We start from the raw sequence: 27,687 nt of genomic DNA, 5'->3' as shown, positions 1-27,687 counted from the left end.
CTCCCTCCCCGGGAAGAACTCGCCCCGCGGCCGCCTCTCGGCCCCCCGCACGGCCGCGGCGCCCTCGGGCCCCTCGCTGCCCTCCTCCTCCCCTCGGCCCGACCCCAGCCCGGGGCCAGCGACAGCTTTCCACCGGGAGCCGGGGGCGCCTCCCCAGGGGCTTCCCGTCGCGCGGGCCCGCCCAGGGCGTCCCCCCGGCCGCGGCGCCTGCTGCGAGCGGAGCCCGGGAGCCGGCGGGGCCCTGGGCCGACGGGGGGCGAGAGCCGGGCGCGGGGCCCTGGGCCGACCGGGAGCGCCGAGCCGGGGGCCGGGACCGCGAAGGCGGGCGGGCCTTACCCGGGTGAGGGGCTGGGGCCGCGCGGGGCGGCGGGGCGGGGGAGCCGCTCCGGGCCGGGCCCCGAGGCCGCTTCTCCAGCCGCCGCACCAGCCAGCGCACCGCGAGCAGCAGCACCGAGGCGCCCAGCAGCTCCCAGACCAGCGCCGCCCACTCGGCCGCCGCCAGCCGCGGCCACAGCATCCCGCCGCCGTGCGCCGCCGAGAAGGCCGCGGGGTCCTCGCGCTCGCCCCGCCCCGCCCCGCCCCGCGCCGCCGGGCTGCCCGCGCCCCTGCCTGACGGCAACGCGTCGGGGGGGTGGCTGGCGCGGAGCTGAGGCCGCAGGCGCAGACAGGGTGCCCGCTCTCCCGTCCGGCGGCCCGGGACTGGGGGTCGGGCTGCCTCCACCGAGGCTCCTGGCGGCGCAGGGCGGGCGAGGGCGACGGGCGGCGAGGGCAGCCGCGGGGGCGGATCCTCGGCGGACGCTCGCGGTCCACGGTGGTTGAGGACGGCGGGTGGGCGGTGGACAGGGGCGGGGCGACGCGGCGCGGGCGGGGCGACGCAGGGCGGGACGGGGCGACGCAGGGCGGGGCGGGGCGACGCAGGGCGGGGCGGGGCGGCGCCCTCACTGAGGGCGGGGAGCGGAGCCGCCGGGGGCGCCTGCGGCCCAGGGCGATGCGCGCGAAGACGAGGCTGGTGGGACCGACCCACAGCTTGATTGGTGATTGCACGACTGCATTTACTTGTCAATTTTCCAAGATGCACAAAAGGATGCATTTTTCTGTAACACGTTAATTTTAAAGAGTAAAAAGACCTAGAAAAATAATGTCTGTGGTAAAGAAAAATTTTTTTTCATGGATGGTGTAACAGTAGATGAAAGGATCAGTACATTTGAAGACGGGCAAAATGAAATTAAAACCACGAGATGACATAAAAGTGCCAGAGCAGAACTTTTTAGGAGTAATGTTGAAATCACTTTTAATGTAAATTTTGTTGGATTTGAAATAAAGTTATTTAAAAAAAACGAGATACAGCTTTTCATCCACAGGGTGACAATACCAGATATTGGCAGGGCATAGAGCAATTCTGGAACTCCCATACTTTGCTGGTAGGAGTGTAAAATGGATTAACTATTTTGGAAAACAGCATGGCAATTTTTTATAAATTTAAACATCCACCTTCCTATAGCCCTAGGTATTTACCCAAGAAAGTGAACACAAGTCCACAAGACTTGTACAACAATATTCACAGCAGCTTTATTCCTAATAGCCCCAACCTGGAAACACCCCAATGTGTGTTAACAGGTGAATGGATAAACAAATCGTGGCAACGTCATATAATGTAAAACTATTTGGCAACAGCACAAGAGAGTGCATACCATGTGATTCCGTTAATATGGCAGAACAAGTCAGGCGATGGTGATAGAAATGGGATCAGCCGCTCCCTCTAAAGGGCTGTTCACTGGCAGAGGGTGTGAGGGTCATTCTGGGGAAGGAAACTCCTGCATCTGTTTTGGGTTGGGAGTTACGACGGCACATGCATTTATCAAAACTCACCACACTATACACTTAAACTCTGTGCCTTTTAAAAAACGTATAAATTATGCCTCCGTTTAAAGAAGCAATAGAGAGTACCTTGTTAGGATGGAAGGTTAGTTTGTTGTTTTTAATGAATATGTGCCATCGTGTAGTGATTAAAGACAGGCTTGGTGTCCTGGTCTGCCCTGCTACCTGCTGGGACTTTGGGTAAATTAATTTCTCTGCTTCAGCTTTTTTAGCTATAAAGTGGGATAATGGCAACACCTATCTCACAGGCGATTAACACAGGCCATGCCCTTGCTACAGAGTGGCTGCCGCAATCATTACTACTTTTGTAGTTTATAATATACACACATTATATTGTTTATTAACACTACATAGGCCCCTTAAGAGGGCATCAGCAGCCACCCCATAAGGGGTTTTATCATACCAATCATAAAGCCAAGTACTGAGAAAACTGATTTTTAGAAGTCGTCAAGCATGGTACCAAACAGCCGCCCTTCCACCTGAGGCTGAGTGCTGCCCGCCTCCCCTGTGGCTGCTTGTGGCGACCAGGCTGGGCAAGGGAGCCCAGGCCTCATCTGCCCTCCCCGCCCCACTTTGGTGAAGGAGGGGCCCAGGCCAGGGAGAAAAGCTGTGGATTAAGTGACAGAAGGCAATTACCAGTCCTCTTCTTACCATCACGCTGTTACATCAAACTCTCATTTCAGCCGCTGAATTTTGGGGTCTTTTTATTTTTTAAGATTTATTTATTTATGTCTCTCCCCTTCCCCCTGCCCAGTTGTCTGCTCTCTGTGTCCATTCACTGTGTGTTCTTCTGTGCTGCTTCTATCCTTATCAGAAGGACCAGGAATCTGTGTTTTTGTTGCATCATCTTGTGTCAGCTGTGTGTGCAGCGCCATTCCTGGGCAGGCTGCACTTGCTTTTGCACTGGGCGGTTCTCCTTACGGGGCACACTCCTTGTGCGCGAGGCTCCCCTACGCGGGGGACACCCCTGCGTGGCACGGCACTCCTTGCGCACATCAGCACTGCGCGTGGGCCAGCTCCACATGGGTCAAGGGGCCAGGGGTTTGAACTGTGGACCTCCTGTGTGGTAAGCGGACGCCCTATCCATTGGGCCAAGTCCGCTTCCCTTGGGGTCTTTTTAAAAGCAACCCAGCTGGTATCTTAGGACCAGGAATTTCTGTGGAGTCCAGCTAATGAAAAGTGGTCCTGTGAAGGCCCTGTCTAGTGCAGTGAATAATCAAGGAGCAATCAAGGAAGAGAAAAACAATGGATGTCCCATATAGGGTTTTCCGAATGGGAAACAGAATTCCATTATTAAGAAGCCAACCCTATTCTCGACCACTACTTAACTTTGAGGTGGAAATGAGAGAATTTGAGAAGCAAACCCATCAAGAAGAGTTACGGGGCATTTCTGAGATACGCGCAGTTGGTAGACGCCGCCTGCAGCTGGTCTAGTGCCTGCCCTAACCCTGAGGCTGGGAGTGGGGTGACTGTGTGGGGTCTGCTTTCCACAGCAGGTGAGACTGTCCCCAGAGAGGACGGCTAGCGCCAGCTTGGTGTGGAATCAGGAAAACTCAAGATGGTGCGAGACCAGCCTGAGACCCTCTGGCCTTGCTGGGGACTTGGCTGTAAGGCCCAGGATTCGACTTGTGTTTTTGGAAGATGCTGCTGCTCCATGAGGGATGCACTGGGAGAGGGGAGGAGCGGCGCCAGGGGGTTCCTGCCTAGGGGGATGCCGCTACTCCAGGGCATGGAGGGCCTGGCCCCAGGCCTGCGCGACGGAGCCCTCAGACACAGCACCTGAGAAGAGGCTGACCAAGGGGAGCAAGGCTAAAGGTAACCCCAGGACCGGGGAACAAACAGCAGGCCAACAGACTTACCATTATCCTAGCAACGAAAGAACTCTTATCAGCGATATAAAGGCCGGGGTCACCAGAGGCCTGAGGGGAGGGAGAGCAAATAGGTGCAATATGGGCATTTTTACGACACTGGAATTGTCCTGCATGACATTGCAGTGACAGATACAGGCCGTTGTATATTTTGTCGTAACCTTCAAAATTGTGTGGGACAGAGCATAAGCTGCGATGAACACTGTAGTCCACGGTTGGCAGCAATGCTTCAGTGTGTTCATCAAATGTAACACGAGGCACACTAACGAAGGACATTGTTAATGTGGGAAAGTGTGGGAGGGCGACGGGAGGGGCATAGGGGAATCCCTTATATTTTTTATGTAACATTATATAATCTAAAGCTTCTTGAAAAACAAAAAAAGGGAAGCAGATTTGGCTCAACTGATAGAGCGTCCGTCTACCATATGGAAGGTTCAGGGTTCAAACCCAGGGCCTCCTGATCCGTGTGGAGCTGGCCCATGCGCAGTGCTGATGAGCACAAGGAGTGCTGTGTCACGCAGGGGTGTCTCCCGCATAGGGGAGCCCCACGCACAAGGAGTGCGCCCCATAAGGAGAACCGCCCTGCATGAAAAAAGTACAGCCTGCCCAGGAGTGGCGCTGCACACATGGAGAGCTGACACAGCAAGATGATGCAACAAAAAGAGACACAGATTCCCGGTGCCACTGATAAGGATAGAAGCGGTCACAGAAGAACACGCAGAGAATGGACACAGAGAGGAGACAACTGGGGGAAGGGAAGGGGAGGAGAGGGAAATAAAAAATAAATTTTTAAGGAAAAAAAAAAGACTAAAGGGAAACACAATCAGGTTTTTAATAAATCTACTGTGAACTAAGTAGAATTAAGTTCTACAATAGTCTTTACAGCAAATTTAGATATATTTTAATTCAATCCTCACTTAAAACATTAAGAAGATAGGCCCAGGAGTACACCTGAGCAGGGAAGAGCTAATAATTTTTTCATTTTCTAGTTTCAGTATTTGTTGGATTTGCTCCAGCCTCCAATCCGCCATGGGTTGGATTTGCTGAAGCTGGCACTGCAAGGAGCACTGCTGGCTCACACTGGCATGGGCGCAGTAACAAACACCCCACTTCAAGATCTCACTCTTCCTCGTGCTTGCTGTGGCCAGCTACTTTGCAGCCTCATTTGCAAGTGTCTCAGCAAAGCGGGTCCACGAGGGGCCTGTGCTGGCTGCCAAAGGTCAGGCCCAGAAGCACCCCACACCCCACTGACAGCTCACTGGCAGCGTCTGCTCATCTTCCTTATAAAAGGCACCGGGAACTAAACCCTAGACCTCCCATGTGGTAGGTGAGCACCCAACTGCTTGAGCGACATCTGCTCCCTGCTGGTTGCACTGTCAGCTGGTAGGTTGTGGCGCTGGCTGGTTGCAGTGTGCTACACCTGCTGGTTGCAGTGTCTGCTGGTTGTGGCATCTACTTGTCCTCTTTCGGAGGTGCCAGGAACTGAACCCAGGACTTCCCACATGGGAGGCAGGCACCCAATTGCTTCAGCCACATCCATTCCCCCAGATTACATGTTTTTAATAAATGCCCCAGATCACTTACTCCGGTGATTTGCAAGCCAAGGGGAAGGAGGCTGAAGATGCCAGGCTCTCGGTGCTTCTTGAAGCTGCTTGCCCCCAGGTCGCTGGGCACGCGCCGCCCTGGGCACAATGCTAAGCAACGTGCATCTCCACCTTCAGTGCTGATATTCAGCCAGAGACCGAGTCAGAAATGGGACGGCTTGCCAGCAGCCCCCACGGAGTGAGGCCGGTGCCCGTGGTGGGCGGGGCTGCGCCTGAGCAAAGGGCACCATAGGAGCTCAGCGTCTCCTGCTTCTGTGAAAACCGCCCTTTTCAAAGTATACTTTATACCTGAATCTGCAAACTTCACTGTCAGATGAAAACACACATAAAGCAAGCAGGGAGAATGCCATAAATACTTCTGATTTTAGGACTTACGGATTGCTGGGAAGGTCCTTGGGGACCTTCCAATAAATACATTTATTAATCAAGCCAGACAACGGGGTATAAGTCACCCTATTTAATATTTCCTTGTACTGCAGCAGGTAAGAGATTTCTGGGGATCTGGGTATTTTTAGTCACTTTGCTGCCCGCTACTGGTGAGTCAACTGGCCTGCGCCCTTGTCCTACACTCACGTCAAACTCCCGTGAGCACCTGCCAGTGCGCCAAGCTGGGAAGCAGCTACCCACCAGGCTGCAGGGAAACTGCTCTGATACCACCAAATGACCTTGGAAGAGACACAGCACAGAGCAGCTGTTTGCGAATGGACTCAGCCTTGACGATAAGTCACCATATAGCCTGTTCAGTGCCCACAAATGTTTATGCAACTTCACAGGCAAAAGGAAAGTTCAGATGCACAAAGCCCCTTAATGGCTGTGGACAAAAAGTGTAGCGCCCTCAGTATTTCAGGGAGTGAAGGCTACCACGGAAGAGGTCAGGGAATTTCCATTTAGATTCATACGGATCAGCCTTCATTTAGATGTTCTAACCTTCTGCTATAGAAGATAAAGAGTGGAGTCACAGGGGAAAATATGTAAACCCCACCAAAGAATCAAATCCCATGATTTCGTGTGTCCTTTTATCTTTTTTCAAAATTTATTTATTTTCCCTCCTTCCCCTCCTTCCACCCTGCTGTTTTTGCTGTCTGTGTTGTTTTCTCTTCTCATTTTCTCTCCTCTAGGATTCGAGATTCGATCCTGGGGACCTCTGATGTGGAGAGAGGTTCCCTGTCTATTGCACCACCTCAGCTCCTGGTCTCTGCTGCACTTCACCTTGACTCTCCTCGTCTCTCTTTTGATGCATCATCTTGTTGCATGACTCACTTGTGCTGGCACTGGCTCGCTGCACAGGCACTTGTGCTGGCACTGGCTCGCTGCGTGGGCACTCGGCTTGCCATGTGGGCACTTGGGTCACCATGTGGGCACTGGCTCACTGCACAAACACTTGCGCGGGCACTGGCTTGCTGTGCGGGCACGCTTTCTCTTCTTTTTCACAAGGAGGTCCCAGGGATTGAACCTGGGTCCTCACATATGGTAGGCGGAAGCTCTATCACTTGAGTCACATCAGCTTCCCTCGTGTTTCCTTTTTCCTAAGCATTACTTACCATACAACGCTTAACTGAAAATGCCACACCTGGCGAACTCTTACTGTAAAACATAGGATGTTTGAAAAAGACAGGAGCAGCTGGGGAGCAGGCAGCAGGGTGCTGGCGCCAGTGCAGCCGACCGTGCACGGAGCCTCCAGCGACGGCAGCAGCTCGTGCCCTGGAAGGCACGTCCTCCTCCTTCCTCCCAGTTTACAGCAGACCACTGCCGGCAGGTCTGTCAGCTCCTCCTGCTTTCACCTTTACGTGTGCATGTCAGCAAGTGAGGGACAGGCTAGAGGAGAAAGGACTGTGGGCAAGCTGCCACTCCTTCGCTGTCAACACAAGCAAGAACAAAGACATTCCACAACCCACCTGAAGTGAAGAGTTTGGCAGAACAGTAAAATTTTCTCTTAAAAGAAGGCATTAGAACAGTGTACTTAACATAAGATAAAAAAGTTACTCCCAAATATGACAAAATACACTTATTAGAATGAATTCCCCCAATGAAATATGGAAATCTTTAACAAAAATAGTTTATTGCACAAAATTTAAGGAATTCCCAAGCACAATTAAGTTTTTAAAAAAATTAACATGCTTTTTAAAGTTACAGTTCCTTGCACATGGCGCCACTTTTCCCTTCATATGCCCTATCTGGTTACTCCTTTCATGAGTAAGACTGGAATAGAAATTAATTAGCAATAACTCAGAAACCCCCAATTTTCCGCAGCCTCTGTAAATCATCTCCTTCAAGGATCACCCCACAGCCCTAGACTCGCCTGTATCATGAGTTAGGGCGAGGTGCAGCGCAGCGTCTCCCCGTCACGGCACTGCTCACGTTGCAGGCTCCTTAGGGAAAGGCTCAGGACGTGCTGTGTACTTTCATTCCTAGAAACCTTCACGTGGGGCACTGAATTTTAATGAAAAGACCTTGTGAAATAGGAACATATGCCATGACAACCTTGCAGGCCTCTAACTCTAACAAGAGCAGCAGTTTTTAAAGTACAAAAGGCCGGTGAGGAAAAGCTTCCAACTTCAGCAGCACAATTTTATCTGCACCACTTCCACTCTCCGGACCCCAATCTGCAGTGCCCAGAGCAAGCATCCTTTTCACAACCTGTCTTCCAAGGGATACACAAAGGTGTGCAAAGCTGGGAGAGCCACGCACCTACCTGACGCGTACGTGGAAAAGCCAACAATAACCACGTTGCAACACGCGTTTTTGGAACCGAAAAAAATCATGGAGGTCTCAGGCCAACGCTGCTTGCAAGCAGGACCCCGCCCGGAGCGTCTGCACACAACGTGCACCCAGCCGAGGAACGCCGAGTGGCTCTCAGAGTAACGCTTCACAACTGACTCCCGTTTTCCATGAACTAAGTGCTCAAATCCCACTCCTGCCCATAAAAAGGACCACATTTCAAGCGCTCTGACCCAGAATCTAGCTCTGGCAGGGGTGTGCCGATAAAGTCCCGCAGCGAGTCAAGGCGGGCAACTTCAAAGTCGGTTTCCCCTTTGGGCAGTTTCTTCGGGAAGGCGGAGGCACAAGAGGCTTCAGGTGGGGAAACCCAGGCTGTATGTTCAGAAAACGAGGAACAAACACAAACGCGCCTGCCATGGGTGGGAACTGCTCAGCACCCACTGGCAGCTGCTGGAGTCCACAGAAGACAGGTCGGGAAGTGAGGGGCGCGACGCGGAGCAGTGACGGAGGCGGGTGCTGCGTGGCCAGGAGGCTGGCGCTCATGTGGTTGCAAGAGGGTGGTTCCAGGAGAGGGGGACAAGGGTTCGGCGTGGTGTCCTTTCCTGAGCCACACTACCCTTGTCTGCCCCGAGGGGAGGTGCGCCCCCACCCCCACCTGGAGACCCAGAGTCCAGCGTGAGACGCGGCAGCTGCTGAATGAGCAAAATTATTTCCTGGCTTTAATATAAAACACATGTAATATAGGCAAAATAAATAAGAACATAAATGACCATTTTTCCTTTCTAATGGTACAAAAACCATTTAGCAAAGAGATTTCTAACAGGATTACAAAGTAGGATAGGATAGATTTATAATGAAGTTTTCAAATATCACTTCAAGATTAGCCCTGTACGAATGATGTACCTGTTTAAGAAATTCCAATACTTGCTAGGGGATTTTTTTCTTTAAACACTAAACATTAGTGATGAATGCTACTGTAACCTTATCAATTAACCTTCTAACAACATGTTACAAGAGAACAGGGACAGCTTGGAAATACCATACTGTTTTCTCACAAAATACACACAAAGCCTAAACCTGGGTCCATCCGGCCTGGTCAGTGCCACCGCATAGCTTCATTTAGAGCCCTCAGCCCACAGACTCGGCTGCATGGACCGACCCTCCTAATTCTCAACAATAAATGCTATTCCAGATCTCCTTGGCAGACTGGGCAAGGAGGGCTGCTGCCGGCCTCCACGGCGTCCACTCCCCATGGCCTGGGCACATCGCTCCCCCATAAGAAGCACGGCCCGTGTCCCTGGCAGTGTCACTTGCTGCGAACCCCGGGCTTCTTGGGCTCTTCTGCCTGGAGCAGTGGGGAGGACGGCGAGCACTGCAGGGTGCCCGCCCAAGGCCTGGCCACCCCCCTCCCCGCCCCTGCCCACTCCCCAGCCTGCTCCCAGCCCTCCACTGCAGGGCGCCCCCCGCTGCTCCCCAGCCCTCCACCGCAGGCCCCGCCCACCCCCAGCCCTCCACTGCAGGCCCCGCCCACCCCGCAGTCCTCCACTGCAGGCCCTGGCCCTACCGGCCGAGGGCCAAGGCTGACATCAGCTTGGCTGGTGGTCTGATCCATGAAAGCAGACCCTCTAGAGACCAGGCAGTGAAGGAAAGGACTCAAAAACAAATTACAACTAAAATGAATTTTAAAAAAACAAAAAACCTTATGTGTGAGAATATTTGGTTTTAGAAGATACAGTAAATAAAACAATTATATTTTTAAAAATAGAGTTTTCTGACTGACATCCCTAAATCGTACAATACCTTATTTCTCGACAGCAAATTTTCAAAAGGCAATTAATAAAAAGACAATTCAAGACATTCTTAAATAATAGAAGCATATATTTCTTAAAGATTAGATAATGATTTTCAATATGTGTATATACATCCTATAATGGTAGGGGTATTTTGAAAAACAGAAAACAAAAGGTGCAAAACAGTTTCATTTCTGCAGGGAAGCCAAGCTCTAACCATCGCACAGGAAGTGGGACCCACGAGGCCCACGGCAACCCCCAGAAACGCAGCAGCAGGCACAGCAGCGTCTCCCCGAGGTTTATCTTAGAGCTTTAAGACTTGGTCATTTCACGGGAAAAGCTATTTTTGTAACCCTTGCTCCTCACTCTATTTTACTCCTTTTTAAAGGCAAAAAGCAAAACTTAAAAATCTCGTCTCTTAGAAAAACATAGAGCAGAATCAAATAAATAATATCAATAAAAGAAGTTTCTTTTACATAGTCACAACAGCTTGGGGGCGAGGGTCTGTGGGAGTCACGCGCTGCGCTGCTCGCTGTCGTCCCCGGGCGGAGCAGAGTCTCCGAGGAGGCCGTCGCCCTGCGCCCAGGAGGACAGCGACTCGTGCACGGTGAGGGTGTGCTCCTCCACCTGGCGCTGCAGGCTGTCCATCTCCAGCCTTGGGAGGACACAGGGAAGCAGAGGGGACAGGGCGTCAATGAGCGGCAGACGGCGGCCCGCGGCGTCCCCTCCACAGCGCGCGGACTGCAGCCTGCTCACCTCCGTGTGGGGCTCCAGCCCCCGGAGGAGCTACTGAAAAGGCTGACGGGCCCAGGGCCCAGGCGTGGGTGTCTGCCCCAGGGATTCGCGTCCTGCGTTCAGCTCTGCGCAAGTCACCCCCTCGGAAGCCTCCCACTTCCCTGGTACTCCCCGCCTTATCTTCCCAGGGTCCCACCCACACCCACGCCCACACCCTACAGAGACGGGCCTCACTGCCCCTGCCACAGGGAGGCTCAGCCCCAGGGCTGACAGATGCAAAATGTCTGGCTTTGAGCTTCTAAAAGCTCACGTCCTGCAGTTTAAGGCTTACCAAGGGCAATGTGGCTACACAGTTTCCACTTTGCAACATGGATTTAAGGGACACATCAGAGTAAGAGTATTCCCTACCAAATGTAAACCTGCTCAAACTGGGCTGGACATTGAGGACTGGCAACAAGCAAAGATCTTCAAAGCTGAACATGTGGTTTTGTTTTTAAAGACTAAACAAGGGAAGCGGACTTGGGTCAACTGATAGAGCATCCGCCTACCATGTAGAGGTCCAGGGTTCAAACCCAGGGCCTCCTGGCCTGTGCGGTGAGCTGGCCCATGTGCAGTGCTGATGTGTGCAAAGAGTGCTGTGCCACGCAGGGGCGTTCCCGCTAGGGGTGCCCCACATGCAAGGAGTGCAACCCACAAGGAGAGCTGCCCCACAGGAGAAAAAGTGCAGCCCGCCCAGGAGTGGTGCTGCACACAGAGAGCTGACGCAACAAAAAGAGATGCAGTTTCCCAGTGCCCCCTGACGATGCAAGTGGACACAGAAGAACGCACAGCAAATGGACCCAGAGAGCAGAAAACAGGAGGGAAGGGGGGAGAAATAAGTAAAATAAATCTTAAAAAAAAAAAAAAAAGGCTAAACAAAACAGAGCACGGACACCGGGTCGTACTTGAGCTGCTGGAGACAGCTGTTCAAGTTCCGCAGGGGTTCCTTGCTCACGGCGGGCGGGGGCTTCAGCAGCTCCTCCAGCAGCGAGGCCGGCACGGGGCAGTCGGGGACCTTCACCGGCGTCACGGGGTTGGAGGTACTGGCCTCGCCCTTCGGTTCCTTCCTCTGCTTGCAAAAAGCACGCTGTCAGCTTTCCCTTCCCCAACTGCTGCACCTGGATCACGTCCACTCAGCCTGTTTCTGCTGCCCCAGTGCCCCCCGGGGCCCCACCCTGCTGCCCCCACCACCCGTGGCCCCACCCCCATGGCCCCTTTGCCCACCCACCCGTCGCCCCGGCTCCTCTGCCACCCACGTCACATGCACGCCTGACACCGCCAGCCAAGACGGACAGCACGTGTTTCCACGCGTGCCTCCCACCTCGCTGCAGGTCCTCACAGGAAGGAGTAGCCCCCGGGTTTTCTGTCCCTGCGCCTGGCAGTCAGGCTCGAGCAGGGCTGGCTGAATGAATGCGATTTCTATGCTTGAACTGCACGCTGCCCTAAGAAACTGGACTGTGACTTGTAGATACATCAGCCAAGGGGCTGCGTGCCACGTCCGTGTTTGGAGCCCCGGTCCTCCAGAGGGTGAGTGAAACCTCCAACTGAGGCTCTGCCGCAGCAGCTCTCCCGGAAACCTCTGCGGTTCTCTAAGAACGACATAAACCTCTCACTGCCTCCCTCCGGGGCTTTCCCGCACGCGGCCCAAACAGGCGGTGGTGCAGCGAGCACAGCGCTGCTTCCTGCAGTCCGCTCCAGGGCCTGAGTGCAGGGAAGAGCTGGCTCTTGACAACTCTCACCAGTCCCTCTCAGCAGCTTCAGGGGTCCCCAGGGCTTGGGACCTTTCTGGCAGCAACGACCCCTCCCATGCAGTTGATGAAGCAAGTTACAACCAAAAGAAGAGCAGCCCGCAGCTGCAGGCACCAAAGGAGAATGAATGCTCTGCTCCTGGCAAAGCAGAGTGCCTGCTCCATTATCACCAGCTATGGTGGGCATGTAACTGCCTTCATAAATGCTGGTGAAATGAAACCGTTCTGCATCTGAACGACGAGAAGTATGCCAACCTCACAACTGAACAAATCCACAGAACATCTCAACCGGTGGGAATGGCACCTGGAGCTAAAATACCTTCTTTGCGGAGCCGCGCTTGAGGTCCAGCTTCAGCTGCTGGTTCTGCTGAAGCAGAATCTTCATGCTCCCCTTCAGTTCTGACACTCTGGCTTGAAGCATAAACTTCTCCTTCTGAGTCGCTGCCAGGCCGTCCCGCGCCACCTCCGATTCAGCCTTGACAGTCTAAGGAAAGCCAAGCCACAGAGTTTCAGCTAGTGGAGAAAACCAAGCGGCAAGATCAGAAACACACTGCAGAGTCTGTCAGCATGTCACAGACGATCCTGCAGGACTAAAACAACAACGTGGTATTTATAGGATGAAGCTCAGATGTTTCCCATCCCAGCAGTTTCCTCTCCAACAGTCTAGATAGCGAAAGGTCCAGTTACGTTCATTTCTCCAATAATCTTACCCAAATTTCAGAACCTCTCTCTGCCAAGGAATCACATTCAACAATGAACCCCAAGCGCCACCTGTCTAAACGCAAGGTCAGCTACGAGAACGAGCCAAGCCAGTACCAAGAAATAGTACAAGTCAATTCCCGGAGTCCCTCAAGCTGTCCTTTTACAAGTGAGGAACCTTAGCAAGAGCCAAGGCTTTACGTCGAGCGCCTCACAAACTAGCAGGCTCCACACCCACTTTCTCACTGATTGGTTTAATGGGGCGTTGCCGTTCGGCCCAGGGCCCAGCGCCAGTCCTGGACTGCCTTTCTGAACAGGGCTCGCCCTCGGAGGAGGTTGTGGCAGCATTCCAGGGGCACCGCTGCCAGCACGCCGCCCAGCACTGAGCTCAGGGAGCGCTCGGCGCCCAGTGTCAGTGCGTGCGAGAACTACGCCTCTGGTTTTCCGTCCATAGCCCTCCCAGAGCAGGTACCTGCAGTAACTGCTGTACTCCTTCCAATTCCTTTTTATCCTGCTGCTCCGTCAAGTCCAGCTGCTGCTTCAGGGACTGGATTTCTCTCTCTTTCTGATCTACCTCCCATTTGAGATTTTCCACCTGAAGGGGGAAAAGTCACATGACCAAAACCATTTAAAGTGGCCCTCTCGGACTAGAAAATTGCTCTAACTAATCCTCTGCTTATGGTGCTAAAAAATCTTTTAATACCACAGTTAGGAAAAATTTTTTAAAGCTCACAGGAAATGAAATAATTAATTATATCTGAGTCATGATAGTAAGAGATGGGAAACTGTCCCTTTGTGTCACCTCCTGGTTTTCCACTGGCTGTTTGCTCAGCTGCTCATCCAGCTGCTTCTGCAGGAGCTGAAGCTGTGTCCTGGCCTCGGCCAACTCCTCCTGGAAAAGCACTATTTCTTGAGAATGCTTCCCCTCCTGAATCCTAGTGCAAAAGACAAGAACGAAAGCACAGGGTCCTTCCAACTTGCCGTTCATCTTTTAGAGTCATCAGTTGAGTCTTTCCCACACCAGGTGAGACTCCTAACAGTGAAAACTCACATAGACTACCGAGAGAAGCGATGAATGCACAACCTGGTGATGACACGAAATGCCACTGAGCATACACTTTAGATATGGTTCATGAACAACAAAAAAGTAATAGGGTGGGCTGAGGGAAAACTATACCAGGTGTAAAATAAGGACTATAGTTAATAATACTTCCAAAATTTGTTACAAATGTCTTACGACAACACAAGGCATTTGTAGCGGGGTGATGTATGATGTAACACGTTTGTTTTGTAAGTTCACAACTTTTACTATACACTTACTGCTTATGTATGTTCACGTGTGAATGATACGCTTCAACAAATTGTTTTTAAAATGAAGAAAAAAGAGAGACCTCGCGCAGCGCTCTGTCTGTCTGCTCCAGGCAGGGCCTCTGTGCTCACGGAGCCCACTTCAAGACCCCCAACAAAAAGACCACACCAGAGGCGGAAGCCAGGGCTCGGCCCAGAGCCCAAGGCGCTGGTCCGCGGAGGGGCTGATGCCGACACCGTGGCCTTCCTGCCACCCAGGCTGGCCGTGTGTGCCACCTGGCATCTGGCCTGACAGCAGTTAGGAAGCCACGGGCTACTCCTGTGCAGGCTGCAACGCACCGCTGGGTGGTCAGAGCAGGACGGCAAGGCGGGGATGGTGGGGATGGGTGGGGAAAGCAGTGCAAGCCACGAAGAGCTCAGCAGCGGGCTTCCTGCAGGCTGGAACCAAGCCGGGTACTTGGTGCATTTGCCTCCAAAGCACTCAGCACTCTGCTCAAAGCCAGGCGGCCGCAGCGTGCTGGACGCACGGGCGAGCTCATGAGGACGAGGGGAAAGGCACTTTGTGGCTTCGCAGTGTGGGCACGCTGGTGTGGCTATGGGACAGGGCTCTAGATGGGCGGGTGTGGCCTCCCCCAGGATGCCGCACTCACTGCAGGCTGTCGGCCTCGGCCTGCAGCTTCTGCACCAGCTGCTCCTTGGCCTGCAGCTCCTTCTTCACCTCACTCAGCTCCAAGGTGGCGGCCTTCAAGTGGCGGCGGCTGTGTGCGGCGTCAGCCTTGGCAGCAGCGACCTAAAGACAAGACGCCGGTCACCAACGTACGCTGGCAGGAGGCACGAAGGAGCCCGAAGGACAGCGGCGGTGACCGAGCTCCCAAAGCCGCTCGAGTGCTGCCCGGCGCTGGGTACTCAGGGCCCAGGGCAGACCCTAGGGCCCGGGGAATGCGCACACACCCAGGATGAGTCTAAAATGCTTTCAGTCTTCACCGGGCAAGTCTGTGCATTTCTTGTTAAATTCATTCATCTTTCACATTTTTTGAGAGGGATCTACTTTTCCATCATATCATCTAATTGTAATAAATCTGATTGCGGGAAGCAGACTTGGCCCAGTGGTTAGGGCGTCCGCCTACCACGTGGGAGGTCCGCGGTTCAAACCCTGGGCCTCCTTGACCCGTGTGCAGCTGGCCCACGCACAGTGCTGATGCACGCAAGGAGTGCCGTGACATGCAGGGGTATCCCCCGCGTAAGGGAGCACCACGCATAAGGGACGTGCCCCATAAGGAGAGCCGCCCAGCGCGAAAGAAAGTGCAGTCTGCCCAGGAATGGCGCCGCACACACAGAGAGCTGACACAGCAAGATGACGCAACAGAAGGAAACACAGATTCCCGTGCCGCTGACAACAACAGAAGCGGACAAAGAAGAACACGCAGCAAATAGACACAGAGAACAGACAACTGGGGGGAAGGAGGAAGGGGAGAGAAAAAAAAAATCTTACTGATATCCATTTAAGAAGTAACTAGCCTTTTTTCTGAACTTTAATTGCTTTTCACAGTTTATCGATAAATTCTCTCATTTCTAAGAAAATAAGCAAATTCTCAGGATATGGTAAAATTTTCCATTTTCTTTTCCAATAATTTAGTTTTCTTGTTCAACAGCACAGCAAGCACTGTATTTAAAAACAAAAGTAGGGAAGCGGATTTGGTTCAGACAACTGGGCTCCCGCCTACCACATGGGAGGACTCTGGTTAGGTCCTGGTGCCTCCTAAAAAAAATAGCGAGCTGGCCTGACGGGCAGGCGTGGTGAGCTGATGCAACAAGAGACAGAAGAAGACAAACGTGATGAGAGACACAGCAAAGCAGGGGACGGAGGTGGCTCAAGCAGCTAGATGCCTCCCACTCACAGCGGAGGTGCTGGGCCCAGCTCCCGGTGCCTCCTAAAGAAACGAGGACAGACAGACACAGCAAGTGAAAAACAAGGGGGTTGGGAGAAATAAATGAAATGAATCTTTAAAATAAAATAAGTAGGGAAGTGGATGTGGCTCAACTGATAATGTCCATCTACCACATGGGAGGACCAGGGTTCAAACCCCGGGCCTCCTGACCTGTGTGATGAGCTGGCCCTCGCACAGTGCTGATGCGCGCAAGGAGTGCCATGCCATGCAGGGGTGTTCCCCACGTAGGGGAGCCCCAAGTGCAAGGAGTGTGCCCCGCATTGAGCCGCCCCACGCGAGAAAAGCACAGTCCGCCCAGGAGTGGCACTGCACAGACGGAGAGCTGATGCAGCAAGATGACACAATCAAAAAAGAGACACAGATTCCTGGTGCCACTGAGAATACAAGCGGACACAGAAGAACACACAGTGAATGGACATGGAGAGCAGACAATGGCGGGGGGGTTAGGGGAGAGAAATAAAAGCTAAATCTTTAAAAAAAAAAAAAAGTAAAAACAAAGGTGGTGGTACTAGGCACATTGATTTTTTAAAAAGCCTTTGAACAAGAATAAAATGTGACTTTATAATTAGGATAATCAGGAAGGAAGTTCCCAAATTACATAAAACCCAGAAACCATTAAAAAAGGTAGTAAATTTGACTGAAAATGTTAATTTCTGAAAAAGAGAAATAAAAAGAATCACAAAATATGACGACAAACTTGGAAAAACTGTAACATAACAGGCACATGCGCATGCTGCTCGGGTGTTGAGTTCACCAACGTGGCATGAGGGCTGCCGCTGGGAGCAGCTGGAGCCTGCGCTCTGATCTCAGGCTGGCTCGAACTCTCTGAGTGTGAACTACTTTCACAATCGGGACAAGAACAACCAGGACGGTGCACTGGGTTTTGGCAGAGCAACTAGGCAAGCGTTACCACTGCCAGAGTCACCCGGGCGTCAGGTTTTCCCCAGTCCTTGTGAGCATTCTCCTGGTGTGTCTTCTTGAAGGTGGGAATAAAGGTGCTCAGTGATCCCCGGGCACAGAGCAAAGTCCGGGGTGGGGGCTGCTCCACAAACGGGAGCAACTTGCTCCCGGAATTAGCCAGAGCAGATGGCACAGGTGTGTCAAGGTCAGGCCATCACTGTCCTACTGACTATTCTCACAAGACCTTAACATGTGTTCATTTGAAAAGAGCAACTTTCTAACCCAGGAATGAAGAACCTTTCTCTTTGTGTGTCTATTACACAATCACAGAGATATTTTAAAGTCCGTCAAAATCAAGGTCGTAAGAACCAAAGGCTCTTTAATCATAGGTGGAAAACGTTTAATTGTGGAAGCAGTTTAAACATGTCAAGAACTTCAAACGAGAAGTTTCCAGGGGAAGGCGAGGCGGCCCTCCTCTCCAGACATCCCTCTAGAAGCTCTCCAGGTGTGCCAGTGGAAGCTCACTCTCATCCCTCCCTCACCCCTCACCGGGGCGCACCTGCCAACACACTCGTCCCCGCTCACACCCGCACGTGCCAGGCACTACGACAGGCCCTCGTCTTCGGGAAGCTTAAGTTCCAACATGTGAGAAAGACAACCCGAGGAGCAGGAGGTGGTGGGCTGCAGACCCCCGGGAGAGCTGGGTCTGCCGTGGCTTGGGGACACATGCCCGTGAGCCAGCCAGGCGAGCAGCCGAGCAGGCAGCGGCAGGGGCCGAGGCTCAATGGGCCAGTGTTCCTACGGATGGTCACGGCTGCCGCAGCTGGCACTTTGGCGCTTGATGCTGCTGACGGGCTGCCCGCCCTGGCGAGGCACACCCATGGCTCGGGGGCTTCAACCTAGGTGGGCGGCCCTCAGCGCGAGGCCACTGCAGAGCAGCGCAGCAGAAAGTCTGGAGAAGACCCCGGAAGAGCACTGGCACGTCAGTGGCGCCCTGTGCAGCACTGAGAACTGCGTCCCATCAAGGCTCACAGGTGGCAAATAAAAGTAGAAAAAAAATAAAGACAAAAAAAAACACCAGAAGAAAAAAGTAAGTGAAGCAGCAGAAGCCTGTGGTACCTGCTCCTTGAGGCTGCTCACGCGCTCCTTTTCCTTCTCCAGGGCCGTCTGTAGGGCATGGATAGCCTGCTTCATGTGGCGATCCTCCTCCTCTTTGCGCTGCAACACGGCCTGCACCTGGACATCCGGAGCGGTAAGAGCATGGCCCACTGCCACTAGGCCATGCTGTGCAAGGCCACTGAAGGGGCCCACTGAGCAGGCCACGTTGCGCGATGCACTAGAGGGGACCACCGCAGGGCCACGCTGCGCGACTCCACCAGAGGGGCCCACCGCGGGGCCACGCTGCACGATGCACCAGAGGGGCCCACCGCGGGGCCACGCTGCGCGACTCCACCAGAGGGGCCCACCGCGGGGCCACACTGCATGATGCATTAGAGGGGCCCACCGCAGGCAACACTACGCGACTCCACCAGAGGGGCCCACCGCGGGGCCACACTGCATGATGCACTAGAGGGGCCCACCGCAGGCCACACTACGCGACTCCACCAGAGGGGCCCACCGCGGGGCCACACTGCATGATGCACTAGAGGGGCCCACCGCAGGCCACACTACGCGACTCCACCAGAGGGGCCCACCGCGGGGCCACACTGCATGATGCACTAGAGGGGCCCACCGCAGGCCACACTACGCGACTCCACCAGAGGGGCCCACCGTGGGGCCACACTGCATGATGCACTAGAGGGGCCCACCGCGGGGCCACGCTGCGCGACTCCACCAGAGGGGCCCACCGCGGGGCCACACTGCATGATGCATTAGAGGGGCCCACCGCAGGCCACACTACGCGACTCCACCAGAGGGGCCCACCGCGGGGCCACGCTGCACAATGCACCAGAGGGGCCCACCGCGGGGCCACGCTGCATGATGCACTAGAGGGGCCCACCGCAGGCCACACTACGCGACTCCACCAGAGGGGCCCACCACGGGGCCATGCTGCACGATGCACCACAGGGGCCCACCGCGGGGCCACGCTGCGCGACTCCACCAGAGGGGCCCACTGCAGGGCCACGCTGCATGATGCGCTAGAGGGGTCCATCCCCACGCTGCGTGCTGCACTCAACAGGGCCTGAGTGAGGAGGGTGGGTAAAATCTACTCTGGAGAACATGTTAGTCACAAAATCAGAAACTTGAGAGCAAGCACAATGGCTGTCGGCTCACGACAAGGCCCAAGGGTGTGAAAACAAGGAGGGGGAGGGAGCGAGACCGAACCGCAAGGTGGAGGCTCTCTGTGGAATGGACTGTCCCAGGCTGGGCTGGACGTGGCCCCGGGCTCTGAGCTGCTCTTCTGGTACCTGAGGCTGGACCACCTGAAGGCCAGGGCCTGGCACCCACTCCTCAGCATCGGGGGGTTCCTAGGTCCAGGTCTGCAGCCGGGCCAGCGGCCGACGTCCAGCTCTCACCGTGGTCTCCAGAAAGGCCCCCATGTCTGTGGGGACGACAGCCCGCTCCACGGAAGCTGCACGCTCCAGCTACACTCCACAGCGTGCGGCGGCTCCCTCGACCACGGCCTCGACCACACGCCCGGAGCCCGTGCTCCCTGACGGCGCATGTGCGCTGAGCACGCGAACAGGTCGCGCCTCCAGAAAGCTGCTGGCCGCCGCCCTCTCCCTCCGTTTGGGGAACGGCTCGGTTACCTGGAGGTTCAGCTGCGCGAGGTCGGCCTCCCTCCTGGCCAGGGCCGTCTCCAAGATGCTGTTGTGCTCCCTTAGAGCCGCATTGGACTGTCCCAGACCCGCGAGCCTCCCTCGCTCGTGCTCTAACTCGAGGGTCAGCTTTCTATTCACCTCCTCAAGGCGCTTGATCTTCTTCCTAAAACCTCTGGATTCTTGAAGCTGGAAGAAATCACGGTCATTGTCCGATTATACACTGCGGTCAGCGGAGCTGTCACACACTCCAGAAACACGCTGGCGATTTTCAACAAAATCCAGCTAAAACTAAACTGCGATAAAAACATCACACAGAAACTACGCTGGTGGCAAAATGTGCTGCCTGTGGTTGGAAAGGCACCCGCTGCAGCGTGCTGCCAGCTGCATTCCTACCACCCACTGCCAGGGCCCCGGCTTGTCTTGGGGTGGGGAGGTCTGGAGCAGCGATCCTGGGATGCCGCAGACAGCCCAGCCAGGCTGCTGGGCCACTCCGTTGGCCGGGGGCTGGTTCCCAGGCAGGCACAGAACCTAAGCCAGCTGCATCAGAATGCAACCGAGGACAGGAACGAGTGGCCCCCGTAAACTGCTGGAAGTGAGCGAAAGAGCACACAGCCCTGGAGGAGCTCGGCTCAGGCCACGGCAAATGCAGAAGGATGGAGGACAGAACTGGGCTGGGGCTGGGGAGAGCTGCGCCCAGCACTGCCTGTGCAGCGTCTCTGCTGCTCCTGAAGGGGCCAGCCAGAGGGACTTGGGCTTTATGACTGTATCTGCAACCATAGCACTCCCGGTTCACACGAAGACGTCCAGGGGCGGCTCCCCCAGAGGACGTCGTGGCTTATGCATGTGCAGTACATGACAGCTGCCCCCGGGCGGCAGGGCAGACAAGGCCTGAGGGTCTGCGTGCACGGCTGTGACACAGGGCAGAGGGGGTCCTGGGACCTGTGGCCCCTGCGTTTTGACGTGGTGCCAGACAAGCAGTAACCTCGCAGAGCCGCACTGAAGAACGGCGAGGGGCTGTACCTCATCATCCAGCTCGAGCACCTTCTCACGCTGCTCCTCCAGCTCCTGGCTGGTCAGGGCGATGACCTCTTGCAGCTCCTGCTCCAGCAGCTTCTTACTGTGGCCGACGGCCTGCAGCTCCTCCTCCAGAGTGCGCACTCTTTCCTGGCAGCCGGAAGGGAACGGGCACTGGTCACCCATTTCTGTGGCATTGCTTTTTCCTTTTTTTTTTGTTAAAACAGTTTTACTGAGATATATTCACAAACCATACGATCTATCCCAAGTGCAAACCAATGGTTTTCAGTGTAATCACAGTACTGCACATTCATCACCACAAAAATTTTAGCACAATTTCATTACTCCAAAGGGAGACTCCACAGCCTGAGGAGTCTCCACACAATCCCTCCACCCGCCCCCGAGCCCCACATAAGGATGAACTTTCTTTCTTTGTTCTTTTTTCTTTTAATTAGAGAACAGGAGGTTAAAGAAAAAAATTCAGAGAAAACAAAATTTCCATATACCCCATATCCCTTAACACAGTTTTCCCTCGTATTAAAACTCTGTGTGGTAACTTTCTTACAATTAAGACCCTATAATTTTATAATGACTATTCTATCCCTCTGTCATACGGCCCTGTCTGCTGTAGTCCTTTTTTTTTTTTTTTTAAAGATTTATTTATTTCTCTGCCCCCACCCCAACCTGGTTGTCTGTTCTCTGTGTCTATTTGGGGCATCTTCTTTGTCCACTTCTGTTGCTGTCAGTGACATGGGAATCTGTGTTTCTTTTTGTTGCATCATCTTGCTGCGTCAGCTCTCCATGTGTGCAGCGCCATTTCTGGGGCAGGCTGCACTTCCTTTCGCGCTGGGCGGCTCTCCTTATGGGGTACACTCCTTGAACGTGGGGCTCCCCTACACGGGGGACACCCCTGCGTGGCACGGCACTCCTTGCGTGCATCAGCACCGCGCATGGGCCAGCTCCACACAGGCAAGGAGGCCCAGAGTTTGAACAGCGGACCTCCCATGTGGCAGATGGACGCCCTAACCACCGGGCCAAGTCCGCTTCCCTGTAGTCCTTATTCTGTATCAGGTCCGCGGTCTGTCATATGGTCCTGTTCACTCTGATCCAGACAGCGAGATTCCCCTAAATATCAGAAACAAACCTCAAGGGGCTTCTCATCATTACCGTAAACTCGCGTCAAGCTCTGGGGAAGCCCACTGAACTTCTCTTTGTCTTCACGCCTCTAAAGTATCATATCTGATACCTCTTTCCCACACTGAACACAAGTGGGCTAAAATTAAAGAATAAACTTAAAACTGCTACTTTCTCAGTCTGGTCCCTCGACAAACGGATGTTGAAGGAGGTAAGAATGAAAGTGAACTTTAGTTATTACAGCTCGAGTGCCCAGTTTAGACAAACTGGGACAATGTCGATGGCCCCAGAGCCACAGGGAGGTGGCACAGGGCCAGCAGCTGGAACCACCCAGGAAAGAAGAGAGGGCTGCCCCAGCGTGCCTCCCCTGGTTCCCTGAAGCCTGACCGGGATTTCTGCTAAAGAAACACAGGATGAGGGATAAAAAGATGACTACATTTGCACCCTGAACTTGAAGGGAAAGCAGATGTACATACCATGAATTTGGCAACTTATAAAACCTATTCCGCTTTTCTCAGCTTTCTATCATTTCCTAGATTTTTTTTGGTTGTGAGAAAACATACATACATAAAAATCATTTTAAGTCGACAATTCTTTGACATTAAGTACACCAACAAACTGTGTAAATTTCACCACCATTCCCTCAATATTTTCATCATCCGAAACCGAAACTCAGATGCCTTTATTTTTTGTTAAAGATTTCTTTTATTTATTTATTTCTCTCCCCTCCCTGCCCCCATTGTCTGCTCTCTGTGTCCATTTGCTGTGTGTTCTTCTGTGTCCACTGCATTTCCAGCAGCACCAGGAATCTTTTTGTTGCGTCACCTTGCGTCAGCTCTCCATGGGCGGGCTGCGCTTTTTTCGCACGGGGCGGCTCTCCTTGCAGGGCACATTCCTTGCGTGTGGAGCTTCCCTACACAGGCACGGCACTCCTTGCGCACGGCAGCAATGCACACGGGCCAGCTCACCACACGGGCCAGGAGGCCCTGGGTTAGAACCCTGGACCTCCTATACGGTAGGTGGACGCTCTGATCAGTTGAGCCACATCCGTTTCACTTCAGTTGCCTTTAGTAATAACTCCCTACTTTTCCCTCCCCCACCCATGGTGACTACTCTTCTGATTTTTCTCTGTGAATCTGCTTGTTCTAAGTTTTTCATATATGAGAAACCCTGCAATATTTGTTCTGGTTTATTTCCCTCAACATGATGTCTTCAAAATTCAAGCACGTATCAGCACTTCCTTTTTTTTAATTACAGCTGAAAAATCTTCCATTTATGGATACACCATATTTTGTTTATGCATTCATCTGAGGATGGACACATAGGCTACTGTGAATAACGCTGTGTGAACATGGGTGTATAAATCTATGTCTGAGTCTCTGCTTCCAATTCTTTATACACCTAGGAGTGAAATTGCTGGGTCTATGGTCGTTCTGTGATGAACTTTCTGAGGAAGTAGTAACTGCTTCCCACAGCACCTGTGCCATTTTACATTGCCACCAATGATGTTCAAGGGTTCCTATTTCTCAGCAGCTTTGCCAACACTTTCTTCCAGATTTCTTAACATAAGGCATCCTCTTGGGTGTAAAGTGATATCTCATAGTTTTTAATTTGCTTTCATTTAATGGCTAATGATGTTAAGCATCCTTCACATACTTACTAAGCATCTGAATATCTCATTTGGAGAAATGCCTATGCAAATCCTTGGCTCATTTTTTTTCTTTGTCTCTTAAAATGGTTTTGCCTTTATTTAAAAAAAATTTTTTTTAAAGATACTTAGATTACATAAAAAATACAGGGGAGGGAAGCGGCTGTGGCTCACTCAGTTGGGCTCCGTCTCCCACACGGGAGGCCCTGGGTCCGCGTCCAGGGGCCTCCTTGTGAAGGCGGCTGGCCCGCACGCTGTGGTGAACTGCCTGGCCTGCAAGCACTGTGGGGAGTTGACTCGGCAAGGTGACGCAACAAAAAGGGAGACAAGTTAAAACAAAAGAAAAACAACCGCCAAAGAGTACAGTTATGGACACAGAGAGCAGACGGTAAGCAAGCCGCAAGGTGGGGAGGGGAAATAAAAATAAAGACACAGAAGAACACACAGTGAATGGACACAGAGAGCAGACAGCACACAAAAAAGCTGCAAGGGGGAGATTAAAAAAAAAAGGTGGTTAAAAAATATATATACATAGGGGATTCCCATATACCACACTCCCTACTCTTTTATCTAGGTTTTTTTAATCCATTTTGAATTAATTTTTACATAGTGGTGTGGTAGTTTAATATTGTTTATGAATTCCAAAAATACATATTGGATTATGTTTGTAAACTGGTCTGTCCCTCTGGACATAACAGATTATATTGTATTCAGAGGTTTCACTTTTACTTGATTAAATAATGATTAAAGCTTTGATTGGGCCACATCACTAGAGAAAATGACACAGCAGAAGAATTAGTTGGAGTTTTAATGCTGGGGCCTAGGAAGTAAGCACACAGAGGAGCAGAGAGAAGGCTCGATTAGACACAGCAGAGGCCCTGGGAAGAGAGATGAGCAGTTGCCTGACAGTTTAGAGCTGGCATTGTGGACAGAGCAGGGCAGCTGAGGCCGGGGAGAAACAAGCCCCAGGAAGAGAGGAACCTGGGAAGCATGAAATCCTGGGAGACGTCAGCAGCCATCTTGCTCCAACACATGGCAACAGACTTTGGTGAGGGAAGTAACTTAGGCTTTATGGCCTGGTACCTGTGAGCTTCTACCCCAAATAAACACCCTTTATAAAAACCAACAGATTGCTGGTACTTTGCATCAGCTGACATACAAGTGGTGAGAGATATTTCCTGTTCTCCCAGCACCAAAGAAGAGACTATTCTTTCTGCATCGAATGGACTTGGCACCTTTGTGAAAAATCAACTGGCCACAGATAGTCGATTAAACTCTGGACTCTCAATTCTGTCCCACTAGTCCATATGTCTATCCTTATGTCCGCACCACACTTTTAACTGCTGTAGATTCATGGTAAGTTCTGAAGTCAGGACGCGTGAGTCCTCCGACTTTGTTCTCCTACAAGATAAGATTTAGCTCTCCAGGGCACCTTGCAATTTCATATGAAGCTGAGGATCAACTTTTACATTTCTGCAAAAAAGGCCAGTAGAATTCTGATAGGGATTGCATTGAGTTTGTGGGTCACTTTAGGCAGTATTGACACTTAACAATGAAGTCTTCCAACCCGTGAACACAGGATGTCTTCCCATTTATTTAGGTCTTTAAATTTTTAGCTAAGTTTTGTAGTCTTCTATGTATAAGTCTTGTACCTCCTTGGTTAAATTTATTCCTCGGTATTTTACTCTTTTAGAAATTATTGTAAATAGAATTGTTTTCTTCATGTCCTTTCAGATTGTTCATCTCCGGTATATAGGAATCCAACTGATTTCTGCATGTTTATCTTGTATCGTGCAATTTTGCTGAATTTGCTGATTAGTTCTATTCACTTTCTCAGGGATGCTTTGGGATTTTCTCCATATAGGGTTCATGTCATTTGCAAACAGGGATCATTTTATTTCTTCCTTTCCAATTCGGATGCTTTGCCTTTCTTTCTCTTGCCTGACTGACTGCTCTTGCCAGAACTTTCGCTGACTAACAGTGGTGACAGTGGACACCCCTGTCTTGCTCCTGGTCTTGGGGGAAAGCTTCCAGTCTGTCACCACTGAGTAGGACACTTGCTGTGGCCTTTTCCTAAATGGCCTTTACTGAGAAAGTTCCCTTTCTAGTCCTAGATTTCTGAGTGGTTTTTTCATGAAAGGATGTCTTCTACATCAATAAGGATGATCATGTGGTTTTTTCCTTTCTCCTATCAATGTGGTGTTTATGCTGATCAATATTCTTACGTTGCATTCTTGAAATAAATCCCACTTGGTCAAGGTGTATAATCTTTTTAATATACTGTTGGATTCAGTTTGACAGTTTGGCTGAGAATTTCTGCGGCTATATCCATAAGGGATTTTGGTCTGGAATTTCCTATGTTGGGCTGTCTCTCTGGCTTTGTTATCAGGGTAATGCTGCCCTCGTAGAATGAGTTAGTAAGTAATATCTTCTCTTCCACTTTTTAGCAGAGTTTGAGAAGGGGTGGTGTTAAATCTTTAAATATTTGGTAGAATTCACTATTGAAACCATCCGGTCTGGACTTTTCTTTGTTGGTTGTTTTGTTTTTAATACTAATTCAATCTCTTTACTTGCTACAGTCTGTTGAGATTTGCTATTTCTTCTTGCATCAGATTAGGTAATTTGTTTGTTTCTAGGAACTTGTCCATTTTATGTAGTTTTCTCGTTTGTTGGCATAGGATTGTTCATAGTCCTTATAACTCTTTTTATTTCTGCAAGGTGGGTAGCAGTGTCCCCACTTTTACTCCTAATTTGCACATTCTCTCTCACCTTTTCTTTGTCGGTCTGGCTGAAGGTTTCTTGATTTTATTGTTCTTTTTAATAAACCAATGTTTTATTTTGTTAATTCTCTCTTGTTTATCTATTCTCTATCTCTGCTCTAATTTTTACTATTTTCTGCCTGCTACTAACTTTGGGCTTGTTTTGCTCTTCTTACTTAGTTTCTTTAGATGTGAAGTTAAGTTATTAATTTGTGGTATTCTTCCTTTTTTAATGTAGACTCTTAGAGCTATAAAATTCCATCTGATGGGAAACGGACTTTGGCCCAGTGGTTAGGGCGTCCGTCTACCACATGGGAGGTCCGCGGTTCAAACCCCGGGCCTCCTTGACCCGTGTGGAGCTGGCCCATGCGCAGTGCTGATGCGCGCAAGGAGTGCCGTGCCACCCAGGGGTGTCCCCCGCGTAGGGGAGCCCCACGCGCAAGGAGTGCGCCCCGTAAGGAGAGCTGCCCAGCACGAAAGAAGTGCAGCCTGCCCAGGAATGGCGCCGCCCACACTTCCCAAGCCGCTGACGACAACAGAAGCGGACAAAGAAACAAGACGCAGCAAATAGACACAGAAAACAGACAACGGGGGGAGGGGAGGGGAATTAAATAAAAATAAATCTTTAAAAAAAAAAAAATTCCATCTGAGCACTGTCTTTGCTATATCCCATAAAAGTTTCAGTATGTTGTGGTTTTGTTTTCATTCATCTCAAGATATTTCCTAATTTCCCTTGTGATTTCTTCTACGGTTCATTGGCTGTTGAATAGCATGTTATTTAATTTCCATATATTTCTAAACTTTTCAGTTTCCTTCTCTTATTGATTTCTAGTTTTATTCTACTGTGATTGAAGGAGATACTTCCTATGATTTCAATACTTTTACATTTATTATTATTTGATTTCATTTTCCTTTAAAGGACATAAATTAACCATCACATGCACACATTAATGACATTAGCAGTCTAATAAAATAACTTTTTTCAGTTAAATGCTTTAAAAATAGAGAAAAATTCTAGCATGTAGATAAGAGACACAACCTGTGGCAAGTAAGCAGTAGCAGGCACCATAAAAAACACACACACGCACATGCCTGCATGCACACAAGCAAAGGCACACCTGAGCAGACATGCAA

General features: G+C 51.7%; 2 protein-coding genes across 14 annotated transcripts in view; both read right to left on the bottom strand.

The window, feature by feature from the left end:
• The window catches only part of ANKLE2 (ankyrin repeat and LEM domain containing 2), a 47,805-nt gene extending 47,238 nt beyond the window's left edge, over positions 1–567 (bottom strand). Inside the window, exon 1 of the mRNA XM_058281172.1 lies at positions 337–567. Coding sequence (XP_058137155.1) covers positions 337–517 — 181 coding nt within the window. The 5' untranslated portion in view covers positions 518–567. The remainder of the gene's footprint in view (positions 1–336) is intronic.
• Positions 568–9,925: 9,358 nt separating this feature from the next.
• GOLGA3 (golgin A3) overlaps positions 9,926–27,687 on the bottom strand; it is a 70,181-nt gene continuing 52,419 nt past the window's right edge. For 9 of the 13 annotated variants that reach the window (XM_058281171.2, XM_058281166.2, XM_058281162.2 and 6 more), the window contains 9 exons: positions 21,019–21,162; positions 19,987–20,184; positions 18,356–18,472; positions 15,038–15,177; positions 13,882–14,014; positions 13,552–13,674; positions 12,700–12,864; positions 11,538–11,701; positions 9,926–10,513 (listed from right to left, as the gene is read on the bottom strand). In XM_058281171.2, the coding sequence (XP_058137154.1) occupies positions 10,372–10,513; positions 11,538–11,701; positions 12,700–12,864; positions 13,552–13,674; positions 13,882–14,014; positions 15,038–15,177; positions 18,356–18,472; positions 19,987–20,184; positions 21,019–21,162 (1,326 nt within the window). In that variant the 3' untranslated portion in view covers positions 9,926–10,371. Of the gene's footprint in view, positions 10,514–11,537; positions 11,705–12,699; positions 12,865–13,551; positions 13,675–13,881; positions 14,015–15,037; positions 15,178–18,355; positions 18,473–19,986; positions 20,185–21,018; positions 21,163–27,687 lie in introns of all 13 variants that reach the window. The other 4 variants (XM_058281167.2, XM_058281157.2, XM_058281159.2 and 1 more) reach the window with 1 other exon arrangement.

This window comes from Dasypus novemcinctus, chromosome 19 (assembly GCF_030445035.2).
Source record: "Dasypus novemcinctus isolate mDasNov1 chromosome 19, mDasNov1.1.hap2, whole genome shotgun sequence".
NCBI lineage: Eukaryota > Metazoa > Chordata > Mammalia > Cingulata > Dasypodidae > Dasypus > Dasypus novemcinctus.
Note: the sequence above shows the minus strand (reverse complement) of the source record. Positions and strands in the feature narration are given on the sequence as shown.